A 14,730-nucleotide genomic window follows, 5' to 3' on the forward strand; every position below is an offset into this window, starting at 1 on the left:
TGTACAGCCTCTGAGTAGGTGTCCGGGTCTCAGCAGTATCAAGTCCCACCATGGGGATATTTATGAGCAGCTTTGCCTGAAAATGTGCCTGTGGCCTGCTTTTCCCAGCATAATTCAGCTTTTCCCGTAACATTTCAGGTGTATCTCCCAAACATAAACAAGATGTCGATGCAAGCAGTGTTGGATTATCTCTACACCAAGCAGTTGTCACCTAACTTGGACCTGGACCCACTGGAATTAATCGCTTTGGCAAACAGATTTTGCCTGCCACACTTGGTTGCACTTGCAGGTAAGGCTGATGACTTGGAGCTATGCTGTGCCTGTCGTATTTATCAGAGTCACATTTAAACAAAAATAGCATTGCCAGGGAGTGAAAGTTTCCTCTCCCCCGCCCAAACAGGCCTGAACAGGGTGACAAGAGCTGATCACATGTGCTGGGCAATGCCATTCAGTTCAGCAAGTATTACATATTTATTTTGTGGCAGGTCCTATAATGATGAGCAAGGTAAGGCACTGCCTGGGAGGTGCATACTCTGCATGCTGAGTTATTTGTGGACCACAGAATTTGAAATAAAACTGTTGTGCCCAGAATGTGTGCCCGGTGTTTAAGGGGGAGACAGTGATACTGGTTAAGAACATCGACGGCAGAGCCAGGTTCCCATCCGGGCTCCACAGCTTACTGGCTGCATGACTTTCTCCTTTACATAACCTAAACTCTGCATCACGGCGATCTCTCTTCTTAAAATGGAGATAGTATCATCTACCACAGAGTAGTTACAAAGATTAAATGAGTTAAAATGTATAAAGTCCTTAGAACACTGTCTGGCACATAGTAAGCATTATGTAAGTGGTTTTCTTAAAGCTGTTTTAGAAAATGTTCTGACATTGTCAAGTTCATTTTGGGAAGAAAAGAAAAGAAAAAAGAGATTTGGCTTAACTTCAAACACCTTATCTGTAATTTCTAGATTTGTTCAGTTGGTAAGCTAAAACAAGCCTATATGTAAGAGATATGCATTTAAATCGCCTTTTTTAAACATTTCAACCTTCTGCTTCATTCACCATAAATGTCAGTTAGTATATTGGGTGTTTACTACTGTGTGATTGATGCCTGGTAAGCAAGAAATCATTGACTGCCATCTTGGTCACCGGTGTTTCCCCTGCACGTAGAAAAGTGTTTGAGCATATTAGGTTCTCGATAAATATTTATTAAATGATTGAATAAAAGTGAGCTGTGAACAAACCAACTGATCTTAAATACACTTTCCTTTCCAGAAATGGCTTAAGACCCCTAAACAATCAGTTTCTCTTTCCTGCCCGTTTTTGGTTTTGTTTTGGGAATTTTTGTTTTGTACGGGGAATTGAATCTAGGAACTTTGCACTGATTTACATGCCCCCCCATGCCTTTTTATTGTTTTAGCTCTGAGACAGGATCTCAGTAAGTTGCCCAGCCTGGGCCCAAACTTTTGATCTCCCTGCGTCATCCTCCCAAAGTGTATGGGGGTAGAGGCACGTGCCATCAGGTTTCTTCTCAGGTTTCTTCTATTCCACACAAACTAACAGGAGAACAAAGTACTTTCTTCACGCTAATTCTTCCCCAAGTGAAGAGAGCTGAAGCATCACTATTAGATTTTTTTAAAACTATTTTTAATCAACATACTTGAAATCATAGGTTGCAATGAAAATATATCCCTTTTTAACCACTTTTAAAATACTAACTCTATGAAGCTGTGGTGGAAAATGAATTATTAAGATTGTGTGAGTTCAAATATAACTCTCCACAGGTTTTACCAGTATTTGTTCTTTGAAAATAAATTTGATTTTTTTCGAAATGGTGAAAAGTAATTTAGAGCCAAATCTATGAAACAAGGTTTATGGTCAGCCTTGGAACAGGTACCTTTTTCACTTAAATATTAAGTCTGGCAATGAATAACATGGAATTGATTTTTTTCATGAAAGATTTAACTGACCTAAAGAGAGCTTCTGGTGTGAACTACAGATTTCTGCATACAAGGAGCATCGTTATCAAATGCTATTAATTGCTGTTGAGATGATTTAAAATGTAGCTTTCTAAGAAGGTCTGTATCGTTCATAGTATTTGGTGCAGATGGTTCAATATAGGTTGTTTAGAGCATCTTTGTAGAGTGCTTAAAATTCCATTTGTAGGGTGAAAATGAATTGCAAGTCATTGTTAAATAAATATTATGAAATGTTGCCATTACTTAAAGAGCCTAATAAGTTCTCTGGGAAATCTAGTTCCAAAACTTGTGCTTGTCAGTCCAGCTTAGTAGGGTTATGCCAAAGAAATCTTCCACTTCCACACGCCATACAGACCAGAGATGGGCACTCAGATTAATAACGAAGGTGGAGCCGGGGCAGAAAGTAAGCAGGGTTTGAGCAACACAGGCCACGCTCCATGGAGGATTGCAGGTTCACAGCAGCCACTGCAGTTAAGCACATACTATGATAAAGTGAGTCACTTGATTTTTTGGTATACCAGTAACTAGTAAAGTCAGTCTATGCCATCCTATACTATACTGTGGTCTGTCAAGTATAAAATAACATTATACCTACAAAAATGTAGATACATCCCTTAGTTTAAAAACAGTCCTCTAAGGCTTTGGTTGTAATATTTTTGCTGGTAAAAGGTCTTGTTCTGTTGTTGAAGGCTGGTGGAGGTGGTGGTGGCTGAGGTTGAAGGGGCTGTGCCAGTTTCTTAAAAGGCGATGACAATGAAGTCTGCGGCATCTACAGATCCTTCCTTTCTCAGAAAGATCGCACTGTCACCTGTGATGCTGTCAGATAGGTTTTACCCACAGTAGAGTTTCTTTTAAAACTGAAGCCAGTCCCTCCCAAGCCCCGCTACCTCTTTATCACAGTTTATGGAATAATCTAAATCTGTTGTTGTTTTATTAGTGTGCGTAGCATTTCACCAGGAATAGTACCGATTTCAAGAAACCAGCCTCTTTGGTCATCTGTAAGAAGCAACGCATTAAAGTCTTGTTATAGGATTGTAGTAATTCTTCAATCACGTCTTCAGGTGCTAGTTCTCTTAGAAGTTCCCACTTCTAACTGTACTTCTCTTGCTGTGTCCACCACATCTGCAGTTAGTTCTTTCACTAAAGTCCTGAATCCCTCAAAGTAATGTATGAGGCTTGGAAACAACTTTGTATATCTGTAATTTTTTTGGTTTTGCTTATTGAGACAGAGTCTTGTTTTGTAGTTCAGGCTGGCCTTAAACTTACTATGTAGCCCAGATAGGACGCAAACTCATGGTGATCTTTCTGTCTGAGCCTCCCGAGAGCTGGGATTATAGCTATGTACCACTTTGTGCAGCCTTCTGAACTCCTATTAGATATTGTGACCTGCTCCCATGGATCACAAATATTTTGTTTATTTTGTGGTTCCAGGGAACTCTGTCACTGTGGCACATCCCCGGGTTTCTTTAGTTTTTATTTTAAAAAAGGGTTTTGCTAAATTTCTCAGGCTGACTTTGAACTTGGCAGTCTTCCTGCCTCAGCCTTCTGATTAGCTGGGATTCCAGCCACAGATGTCCTCAGTGCTATCTACAATGGTAAACCCTTTCAAGAAATTTTGCAACTTATGTTTTTCCAGCTTTGTGAGAGGATGACTATCTATGGCAGCTATCATCTTAAAAATATCTCTTAATAAGACTTGAAAGTTGAAATTATTATTTAATCCATGGGCCCTTGTACATCCCCATTAAGGTGTGTTGGTGGCCAGATGTAATGCCGATGAGCATTACATCTGAAAATGCGATGTTTTCAAAGGAATCTTTTTCTTCTTGAGCATACATCTCAATGGTGAACCTAAAATACTCAGTACACTGTCTTGTAAACATCTTTCAGGCTTTTTTGTTCCATTTGTAGAGGACACGCAGAACAGATTTAGAATAGTTTCTCAGGGCCCTGAGATTTTTAGACTGGTAATTACATAAGGATTGACTTCGACTTAAAGTCACCAGCTACCTTAGCCCCTAATGACAGAGCCACACTGCCCTTTGAAGCTCTAGGCCAGGCAGTGGCTTCTCCTCTCTAACTATGGAAGTCCTTGCTGGCATCTCTTCCTATACATGGAAGTTCTGTCTATACTGAGGATGTGTTGTTTTCGTGCAGTCCCTTCATCCGAGGTCTTAGCCAGGTCTGGAGAACTCGCTGCAGTTTCCCTGTCAGCGTTGTCACTTCCCCTTGCACTCCAGGTCATGGAAGCCAGCTTTCCTCCTTAGGCCTCATAATCCATCCTCTTGTAGCTTCAGATTTTTCTTCTGTGGCATCCTCACCTCCATCAGCCTTCATAGAACTAAAGATAGTTAGGGTCTTGCTCTGGATTAGGCTTTGGCTTAAGGAAATGTTGTATCTGGTGATCATCTGTGCAGGTCACTAAAACTCCCCAGATTAGCAATAATGTAGTTTTGCTTTTTCATCCTTCTTGTGCTCAATGGAGAAGCACTTTTAATGTACTTCAAGAACTTTCCATTTGCATTAACAGCTTGACTATTTGGTATGCAAAGCCTAGCTTTGACCTAACCTGAGTTTTGACATGCCTCCTTCACTAAGCGGAATCATTTCTAGCATTTTGACTTTAAGTGGAAGACATACGATTCCTCCTTTCACTTGAACACTTAGAAGCCATTGTAGGCTTATTAATTGGCCTGATTTCAATGTTATAGTGTCTTAGGGAATAGGGAGCCCCAAAAAGCAAACTGAGGAACAGCTGGTCAGTGGAGCAGTCAGAACACATATGATATTTACCATCTTACATGGATGCAGTTCCTAATACCCAAAAGTAGTTACAACAGTAATACTGAAATAAACCTTTAGTGTGTTACACACACACACACACACACACACACACACACACACACACTATCTACAAAGTATAAAAAAGTGCAGCACAATAAAGTGAGGCTACTCATTACTGGATTAGAAGAACAATTCAGTGCTAGTGGTGACGCATCGCAGAGCTAGAAATCCTGGGCCAATCCATACTCTCATGTCAATCCCAGTCAGTCCAGCCTCAAACTCATAGCTTGAATTCAACTTACAAAATGTGCACACAAGCTCACAGCTAGAAACGGCTCTCTCAACCAGATTTTTGCTGAACTTCTGACTGAAGTTCTCCCCATTTTCATAATTCGAGAGATGGTAGCTGTGGAGACAAATGGATGCATTCACACTTATTCTCCAGACAGGCCTATTTCTCTGTCACTCAATCTCTTCACTGTCAGAGGTCATTGAGAATTAGAGCTGTGTGTGCGGGGAAGCTAACAGGAATGTGTCCGGAGGATTCTAGGAAAGTGGTACTGCCTAGAGCTACCCTGTCCAGTGGAACAGTCTTGCAGTGATGGAGAAGTTCTGTGTTTGCGTTGTCCAGTGCAGTGGGCAGATATAGCTATGGAGCATTTAATGTGACTGAGGAACTTTTAATAGCATTTAATTTGAATTCATGTAAGTTTCCATAGTCTCATGTGGCTCGTGGTTACTGTCCTGGACAGGACAGTCCAGGTCTGGAGAGTCATGGCTATTTCAGAGGTACAAATAAGAGCCCCCAAAGATGTTGTTGCCATGGTTGGAAACCAGAACTCTGCGTACTGAAAGGCCACACACTGGAATGGATTCTGGATTCAGTTCAGATGGCTGCCCAGTGCTCCGTCCCATATTTCTTCTCTTGTAATGGTCCCAGACCGGCCCCGCCAGGACTGTGTCTGGCCCACAGAGTGCAGTGTAACGTTCTCCTGCCCTCTCTCTTCCCCAGAGCAGCACGCTGTTCAGGAGCTGACCAAGGCTGCCATGAGTGGTGTGGGCATTGATGGAGAAGTGCTCTCCTATTTGGAACTGGCCCAGGTTTGTAGCAGTTTGCTTTTCACCTCTTCAGTGTGTTCAGTCAGTTCATTTAATCCTGATAAAGCATTCTCTTGTTGCATCTGTCTAAATAAAGATGTCACCACTGAGTCATAGAGGCCCCCTGTGTACACTGAGAAGATCTGAGAGTTTAACATTTCAGACACCATTCAGCCTGCTGGGCTTCTTTTGGAAAAAAAATAGGACCCAACCCCCCCACACCTCCACACCAGTCCCTCGTCCCCTGAGGCAGCGGCTTCACATGTGGGAGGAAGCCCTGGAGAGATAGGGAGAGATTGTGTGTGCCTTGTTTCTTAGAATCCTTGAGCACCTATCTGGTTAAACAGTTTCTAGATTGCCATGTAACCCTGTAAAACCCCACTGCACACTGAAGCTCTCCTGGAGTTTTCTAAAATCAGGATTTGTTAATGTCAATATCCATAATCTCAATACACATTTGCACTCTTCTTCTAGAGAAGACCAAAGGTCCAGTTTCCACTTTATCACCGCATGACGTGCTCAGGGCACAGAGCTAACCTCTGCCTCCATTTCCTCATCCCTGAGACAGTAATTCACAACCTCCCAACCTTGCTGATTATTTAGAAAGTCAACTAAGAGGAAGGCTCAGGAAGGAGCCCTGAAGAATGGGAGAGGGTTCGCAATGCAAGGCACATGGCCAGGACGATCTACTTCCGGGCACACGCTGATTAACAGTGAATTTACAGTCTAGAGGAATGAAGAATTCTGTAATCTTTCTTCCTGCCTATCAAGTTTGTCTTTCTCTGTCAGGACAGTGGCTTAGCGAACCTTAAGTCAAGCAGTTCAACTTCTCAGTTTATAGTATAGTTTGTACTTCTCAGTTGGGAGAAGAAGGTGGTTTCTGGCGGAGGGAGGTGGCAGTGTAGCAGGTGTTAGGCCATCCACCTTAGGCCAGAAGAGGTGGCTTGGGTTCCAGAGGGAAGAAGGTAGAATAGGACTGTGCACTCTGACTTAATGTTCAACAAATATTTGTTATTTTCTCTCCACATATGAGACGCCACTCTAGGCCAAGGACATGTACATACAGACAGTAGATTTTTTTTTTTGGCCCTTTGGGCAATCATAGATGAGTAAAAGAAACAGACACAATCATAGATTTTTTAAATCCAGGGTGAAAAACAACTTAATAAGTAGTTTCAGTGAAAACTGTGAACAGACATCCATGTGGTAGAATCCACAAGGCCCCGTCAAAATTAGTTGTCCAGTTTGAAATTTAGAGTCTTTGGAAATACCCCGTTTGAGAGAAAGTTTATGACTTTGGCTCTGTCCAGTAAGACTCCCTCCCAGAGAAATAACGAAATGACTCAGAATTTCATACAGGACCAATTCACTTGAGCTAGTGATTTGCAACTGTGTTTGTCTGTTTGCTCTCTATTCCCAACCTGTTCTCTCCCTGCACTCCGCCCATGCACATACCCTGCAAGGAAATATTTCTGCTAAGCCTTGACAAACCTTGGCAGAAACAGGTTAGGATAGAGTGACCCAGGTCTTAACTCACTGGTTAGACCTTAACCCAAAGATGTGCTGAAGAGTGTCTAACATTTAGCCTGGAGAACATGGAACCCTGGTCTGTTGCATTTCAAATTTCTGTGATATAAATGGTCTCACCATGGCCAATTTTAATAACATGAAGCCACTGAATTCAGAGTAGGGAAGAAATGTATACAGTTGGCTCTTTCAAGTTATTAAAAGCCAACTTAGCTCACCACTGTCCCAGCCTTATTTTTGACTTCTCAATCAAAAGCCAGAAGGAGCTGGAGGCACCAGCCTCACTGTCTCAGTTTGTTTGGGTAAAAGATTTTCTGAGTTTCGCAAGTGGATTTCTGAGGCCTGGGCTTTTCCATTGGCCTTCATAGTAAAGATAAATAACACAGAGAACTATATATAGTTCCAGGATCTCACCTGGCCAGAGGAACATCGGTCTGAGGTCAGGGGAGGGGGTCAGGGAGTCCTGCCAGATCTCACAAGGTGAAGAGTTGGTTGGCTGTTGATTTTTTAGCATCATGGCTTTTTTAGTCACAGCTGCCTCAGTTGCCTCTGCTCATAAGAAAATAGTGGAGTTTTTGGATCCCTCCCCCCGCCCCGCCCATACTGCCTACTCTTATGTAACCAAAGGACAGGTATAGGACAGTCATGCATTTTGCAGTCTCCTCTTTCGGATCTTTGGCCCCAGCAAACTGAGCTCTGACATGTGACACGGAGTATTCCATTGCGGAGGCTTCCTTAAACAAAGATGACATCGCTTCTCTCTGCTCTTGGCTGGTGCCTTCCAGAGGTCACAGTCACATCCCTTGAGGGCCAGGTGGCACAGGAGGGTGGGAGGGCAAAGCATGCTTGAAATTCTTCATAGGATACAGTGATTATTTTGGCCATGTCTGTCATAGTGGCGGGGGCGTTAGGAAGGGTGTATCAAACACTACACTTGGCTGGCATTGAATGCATGGCCAAAATTAAAACACATAGGTCAAAACAAGAGCTTTCCTGAATTAGTTTGATTGGCTCTTTATTTCTTATCACCCCTACAATGGCTTCCTGTTTTGTTGTAGCCTCACTTTAGAAACTGGAGCCTGACTCACTTTTGGGCATTTTTCTGCAGTTTCACAATGCCAACCAGCTGGCCGCCTGGTGTTTGCACCACATCTGCACCAACTACAACAGTGTTTGTTCCAAGTTCCGCAAGGAAATCAAATCAAAATCTGCAGGTGAGATCTTGCCAGGTGCCCATATGTCCATTTCTGCTTTGGGAGGGAGCACTCTCAGAAGGTGGCTTGGGGAGACTTCCTTGTTACTGACTGGCCGTTGCACGTTCACGTGACGTGACCCAAGGATGGAGGATGGGGATTCTCCTTGCAGAATGATTTCCTTTTGGGTGGGCCAGAGTTCAGGGTGCCCTGGGCACAGCCTGCTGTAGTTGGTGGCACCCCCGTGTTTAGAGAGGCATGCCTTGGAGAAGCTTAGATTCAAAGAGCAAAAGGTTCAGGTTCTCTGTGACCAGCTGCAAGGCTACAGGCAGGAAGTCTCTCTCCCAAAACTTTTCTATCATCCTCTGTGAGTGGACCTGGTCATAGTCCCTGCCACATGGGGAAAGTGAGAGGATGCATAGGGAGCGGTCATCACGAGGCCTAGCACATGGAACAGCTAGTGAACCACAGCAGGAGTATCATCAGCCTCTTTCCTCCGCCAGACAACCGGGAGTACTTTGAGCGGCACCGCTGGCCACCGGTGTGGTACTTGAAGGAGGAAGACCACTACCAGCGCGTGAAAAGGGAGCGCGAGAAGGAAGATATTGCACTAAATAAACATCACTCGAGACGAAAGTGGTGCTTCTGGCATTCATCTCCAGCAGTGGCCTGAAGAGAAAGAGAAAAACACCCAGTAATCTGACACACTACTTTTCAAAGCACTACTGTAAAGTTAGTCGTCTTCTTAGAGATGTGATGTAGTTCAGGTTTCAGGCACTGAGCTTTTTCCACTTTTGTGCATTTATCTTTGTTAGGATCAAAGCACAAGCTCACCATCAAATGAGCCTGGACAAAAAGGGAAGCTGACTCTCACTGCATTCCTTAAACTAATACTTATATTTTTTTGTTAGAAGGCTTAATAAACTTTAATCCGTTATTTTGTTTCTTTTTATACAAAGAAAAAAAATCCAGCTTTCATGTTTCAGATTCCAAATTGGAAAATATTTTTATACGGTCTCTTGTATTTTGTTGAAATAAAAATACTATGTATTACTTTATTTTACAGGCCACAAATTGACCATAACATTGCCTTGTGAGTCTCTGGGCCCACATGACCACCGAGCATTATTATGTAATTACAGGGTTATCCTTTTGTTGTGAAGAAAAGGGTTGGGCTGAAATCCCCCAGAGTGCAAGTTGAAAGAGCTTAATCTTTATTCTGTGGAATAACATCGGTATAATTACCAACTCAACTCTAAGAATGTGTATTTACAATATTTGCTGTGTAAGTGCTAGTAATTATATGGTTATATGTGCCATGTAAAATATAGTGATAGCAAATATTCCTTATTTAAAATGTCTAGATTCAAGAAGATAATCTTTATAATCATTAGAAGGGCTTATTAAATCCCAGCATTACCCAGGGCAGACTCACTGGTGGACCTGAATACATCAGATACCGTTAGAGTTGGTTTTTGGATCGCTGAACTAGGGTTTAGTCTCTCAGTATTCCTTGATCTTGCCATGCTCCCGCATACAGACTGTCCACTGACTTGAACTGAGATGGGCAAGGGGAAATGTCCCTGGACTTAGCCCACCATTTACAGGCTTGTTACATCTCACAACCAGAAACAGGCTTCCTCAGGTCTCCCACCTGTGGCCAATTTCATTTTGTAAAGTGTAGTTTTAATTCTTCCCAGGGAAAATTGTGTTGCTGCAGAAATAGGCTAAGGCAGAATGCCCCCTCCTGCTGCTATTCAGCAGGGCCTGTGAGAGCACACAGCTGGAGGCGGGGTCCCTGCCTTCTCCAACGCAGAAAGGAATCTAATCCCAGGAGTCTAGGATATGGTGCTATTGTGAGTTAGTTTTGACCCTTGGTCCTTCTGAGTTCTCAGTGTTAAAATATAAAATGTTGAGCCAGAAAACTTTCGAGAGACAGTCAGTCCCTGCTTCTGTGTAAATTAAAATGCACAGCACACGCAGAGCATTGTAAGGCCCCTGCTTACAATGCCTGTTGTGTAGCAGGGAAGGGTTCATCCTGCTGCCAGGTCAACTTTCTGATACCAAGGGCTGCTGATTTTATTTCTATTTTCTTCTAGCATTTCCAAAGATGGAAAAGAGACAGTTGAGTCAGTGCTACAGTCGTACGCATTTGAAAATTTGTCTAGATTACAGATGGGCATAGTTATTCCTGGCAGTGGAAACACACCAGGTATAAGAGCTTGCAGAGGCCCAGAAACACATCACCTCTCATGACAAGAGGGGCAGTGGAATAAGGATGATGATAAATAGATCCACCTTAGTTTTTAAAGTAAGGTTGTAAATTATTAATGGAAAGAGACAGGAGCCAAAATGAGAGGATAAATGTCAAGACTTGGGGAGAATTGACATGCATCACCTCATAAAATGATAGAGGTTAGAGTTTTCAATGAGCAGTCATACTTACATTTATACAACCAAAGCTCCCATTTGATTGTAATCTTGCCAAAATGTAACGGACATAGAAACGAACGTGGGGTACAAGCAATAATATCCATTAACGTTATCAGCTACTATAACCAAGTGGCTGGTTCATTTGGTTGATGCTGATTATGGCCTTTAACCATGGTGGTTTGTTTCATGTTTTGTTTTGTTTTTTTTTTTTTTATTTCACAAAAAGCCAATAAAACTGTTTAGCTATAAAAATGCCTCCAGTTTTGTTTTAAGAATTACCATCATGCCTTGTGTGTAATTTAAAAGCTTTTAAAAGCCATCAACACTTTAAAGGTTCTAGGTCACTGAGACTTGTGTGCGCTTCTGTAGTAAAGCAGTTTAAATGATTGGCATCGTTGTTTTTAGTATTGTCTGCACAGATTCCAATACCGTGATGGAAATGAAGTGTCCAAGACTCTGCTCTTGACAAAAGAACTATATTACTAGACACGGTGCAGCCTTGGGGTTAGGGTTGGCTCCTATCTATACTTGTGGAATGATTATACTCTGCATGTGGCGAATTCTGCCATCAATCAAGTGAAAGGTCTGGGTTGGTGGATTCACGAAGAGGTCGTTCCTTCAGAAGCAGAGCTGAGAAAGACTTTGGGAGCATCTTGTAGAGACTACAATGCTTACCCCGGAAGGACTTTCCTGAGCTGCATAGCACTGTAAGAGCTTCCGTAACTCTAGTAAAAGGAGTTGACCACTGCAAAAATGAATAAATAAGTAACTGGAAAAATGATAGATCTCCAACACATTCCCCAACATTTTAAAGGTGGATGCTCTCAATCAGGACACCTTTTACATAGTCATGCCACTGGAGCCACACTTGTAGAAAGTAATGGTCTAAGTTTCTTCCAGTGGGCTGGAAAATCACAAATTTCAACACTGTTACATTAGCACTTGGGGAACCACATAGTCTACTGATCTAGAGGGAACTAAAATATTTTCATTATGCAAACTCAAATGCCAAAGTTTCTGAGATTTTTTTTCCACATTTACATGTATTATATGGTATATCAGTTTTCAAAATTCAGTATTTTTCTTGAGTAATTTTAATGAATGTGTGTACCCTAATTGGATGCCAGTGGACAAGCAGTAGTAATTTCTTTTTTCTGAAAGAATGTGGCTATTGTGTAAAAGTTGTAAAGGTGAAAGTTAGCCAGGAAGCATGTATGTGTTTGTGTTTTGGGTGTCTGAGTGTGTAAGTGCAAGTAATCAAGAAGCAGCATCACAAAGCAAAACCAAAGCAAAACTAACTTCAAAAAAGAGAGAGATTGGAAAAAAAAAAAAAAAAGAAAAAGCCACTGGACAAAGCCATGGAAGCTGAATTAAGTGCTCTGGGCCACAGATGTACTTACTGTCTTTCTTCCCAGGTGCTAATATATGAGATCGTCACATATCTATCTCATGATTTTGCTTTGCAATGGAGATTTTGCTGTCTTGAATTTCTAATTAAAATATAGGTGGTGTGTACAACAGGAAAGGTGTGAACTTAGAAGCAAAGGCATATGTGTGGCAACACTGGTGCCCTGCAGATGCTGTGCACCTAGAGAAACAGTGCACTTGAGAATCAATCCCACCCTGCACTGACTGCCTCCAAACTAGATGATTTTGCGTAAGCCACTAAAATGCATGGTCTTTTACTGGGTAAATGTGCAGGTGTTCATCGGCTAGATATTTATAGACTAAAATACATGGAAATTATTTATAAAGAGATAATGGGATGGAAACCAATGAATCATGCCATTGCACATCCATAGCCATGAAAGTGCTATAAACAGTAGCATACACAGTGTGACTTGCCAAAAACTCACTCCTGTTGCCCACTTTTTCCATAAAACCGAACATCTTAGTGACATGGAATTCCACAGCCTGGAGATGAAATGAGAGCTACCTAAATGTGACGCTAAGGAAAGAGTATTAAGCTCTGTGTGTCTGAACATTTTGTAATCCCAAAGACAAGAACGGTTAGCTCTAACAGGACATCATTGAGGGAAGAATTTGGCTCATTTCTTTGCATACGAAAGTTCTGTTATCTCTTTCTATACAAGTGTTTTACATCCTTTATTATCCTTTTATATTTATAGTTTTTCATAATTCATGGTAGTCCCAAATGGAGTGATACGCTCATGGATGTTAGATTTAACTGCCACGTGAAAAGATACACAACCTCTCTACGCCTAAGTCTTCTAGAAAATGGGAACAGGTTTTACTGAGTTTACAGCGCAAACTAAACAAGACAATTTAGCTAAAGCGTGTGACGCAATACTTTGCCTATATTAAGTACTCTGAAAATGGAAGCTAAACAGAAAGGGTGCACCTGTGTAGTTAGTATGTCAAAAACTAAGGCAAGAAATCCAAGAGAAGACAAACATGCATGGTAAAGAAAAGGATTATGGGGTCCTTTACAGCCTTTTTCTTCAATCAAGTGCCCATCTTGCTTCTTAGTGCTTCATAAAGGTGATTAAAGAGTCAGAAACTAACTGTGGGGCCTTTAGAGTATGTGGTGCAGAAAGGAGACTGGTGGCAAGAGGGTGGCAGGGTGACCCTGAGAGTTCACTTCCCCTCACCCTGCCTGCATTGTCTCTGTTGAATAAGGTTGGGCCATCACAGGCCAAACTTGCTTGAGCTTCTGATTCACTTGGAGCATTTCCCCTTTTGTATTTCTCCAAATATTTTTTTGTCTTATGCTTCTTGATGTTTGGACATGTAAAGTCTAGTAAGCCATTGTGTTGGTGTGCTTTTGTTGCCATAACTGGACAGAATGGGCCAGGTAAGCAAATACAATTTGCTTAGCTCATGGTGCTGGAGCCTGAGGATTCTAAGTGCCTGGTGCTGGCATCTGTTAAGGCTGCATCTTAACATAACACAGGGCATCACATACCAACACAGAGCAAATACATCAGCTCAGGTCTCTTCCTCTTACAAAGCCACTGGTCCCATGATGGAGATCTTACCTGACCTTATCTATTTCTAATTATCTTCTAAAGACTTCAAATACCATGAGAATTTAGGGATTAAGTTTCTAAAACATAAAATCTTAGCAGACACATTCAAACCAGAGAGCCGTGTTCCTCAGTGCTTACACATTGTCCTCAGTCAGTGAGGACACTTTGTTCTTTTCTCCTTCCATAATATCTACTCCTGTATCATGCTCAATATTTGTCTTTAAACATGAGAGCATCCTAATACTCAGTTTTGTTCCATACGCGTATTTGCTTTTCTGACTCCACACTGGTATGGAAATTAGCCGTGTTATAATACTGGTATGCACTCAGTGTCCTTTACTTCTTGTGGCCACCTCATATACCACAGACTGCAGCCACCATATTTTATGCTCCCATTCTGCTGGCAGTAGACCCACTCATCAATTCCTGCACCCTGGCACTACAATGAACTTCCCTGTACATCCCCTGGGGTCAGAGCTGAAACTGGATTCCAGGTCCCATACTAGACATACTGAATCAAAGCCTCTTGAGGTGATGAATATAGGAGGTGATGAACTCAGTGAGGAAAATCTAACCCCTTACCTCAACAGTGATTCAAGAGTCATCAGAATCTGAAAGGTTCTGTCTCAGTCCAGCAAGTGGAGAGAGTAGATTTAGCTTCCTACCACTTAAGAGCCTTAAAGAGGCTTTCCAGATGTCAAGGTTTTGTGGTTTTCAAATCATCTGACC

The 14,730-nt window shown here is 42.0% G+C and overlaps 1 protein-coding gene across 10 annotated transcripts in view; it reads left to right on the forward strand.

The window, feature by feature from the left end:
• Positions 1-11,243, forward strand: part of Rhobtb1 (Rho related BTB domain containing 1) — a 120,977-nt gene extending 109,734 nt beyond the window's left edge. For 9 of the 10 annotated variants that reach the window (XM_010645680.3, XM_010645666.3, XM_010602893.3 and 6 more), the window contains 4 exons: positions 139-289; positions 5,773-5,861; positions 8,494-8,599; positions 9,082-11,243. In XM_010645680.3, coding sequence (XP_010643982.1) covers positions 139-289; positions 5,773-5,861; positions 8,494-8,599; positions 9,082-9,251 — 516 coding nt within the window. In that variant the 3' untranslated portion in view covers positions 9,252-11,243. The remainder of the gene's footprint in view (positions 1-138; positions 290-5,772; positions 5,862-8,493; positions 8,600-9,081) is intronic. The other variant, XM_010602906.2, reaches the window with a different exon arrangement.
• The last annotated feature ends 3,487 nt before the right edge of the window (positions 11,244-14,730 follow it).

Source organism: Fukomys damarensis, unplaced genomic scaffold (genome assembly GCF_012274545.1).
Source record: "Fukomys damarensis isolate Sample0158 unplaced genomic scaffold, DMR_v1.0_HiC HiC_scaffold_20, whole genome shotgun sequence".
NCBI classification, from domain to species: Eukaryota; Metazoa; Chordata; class Mammalia; order Rodentia; family Bathyergidae; genus Fukomys; species Fukomys damarensis.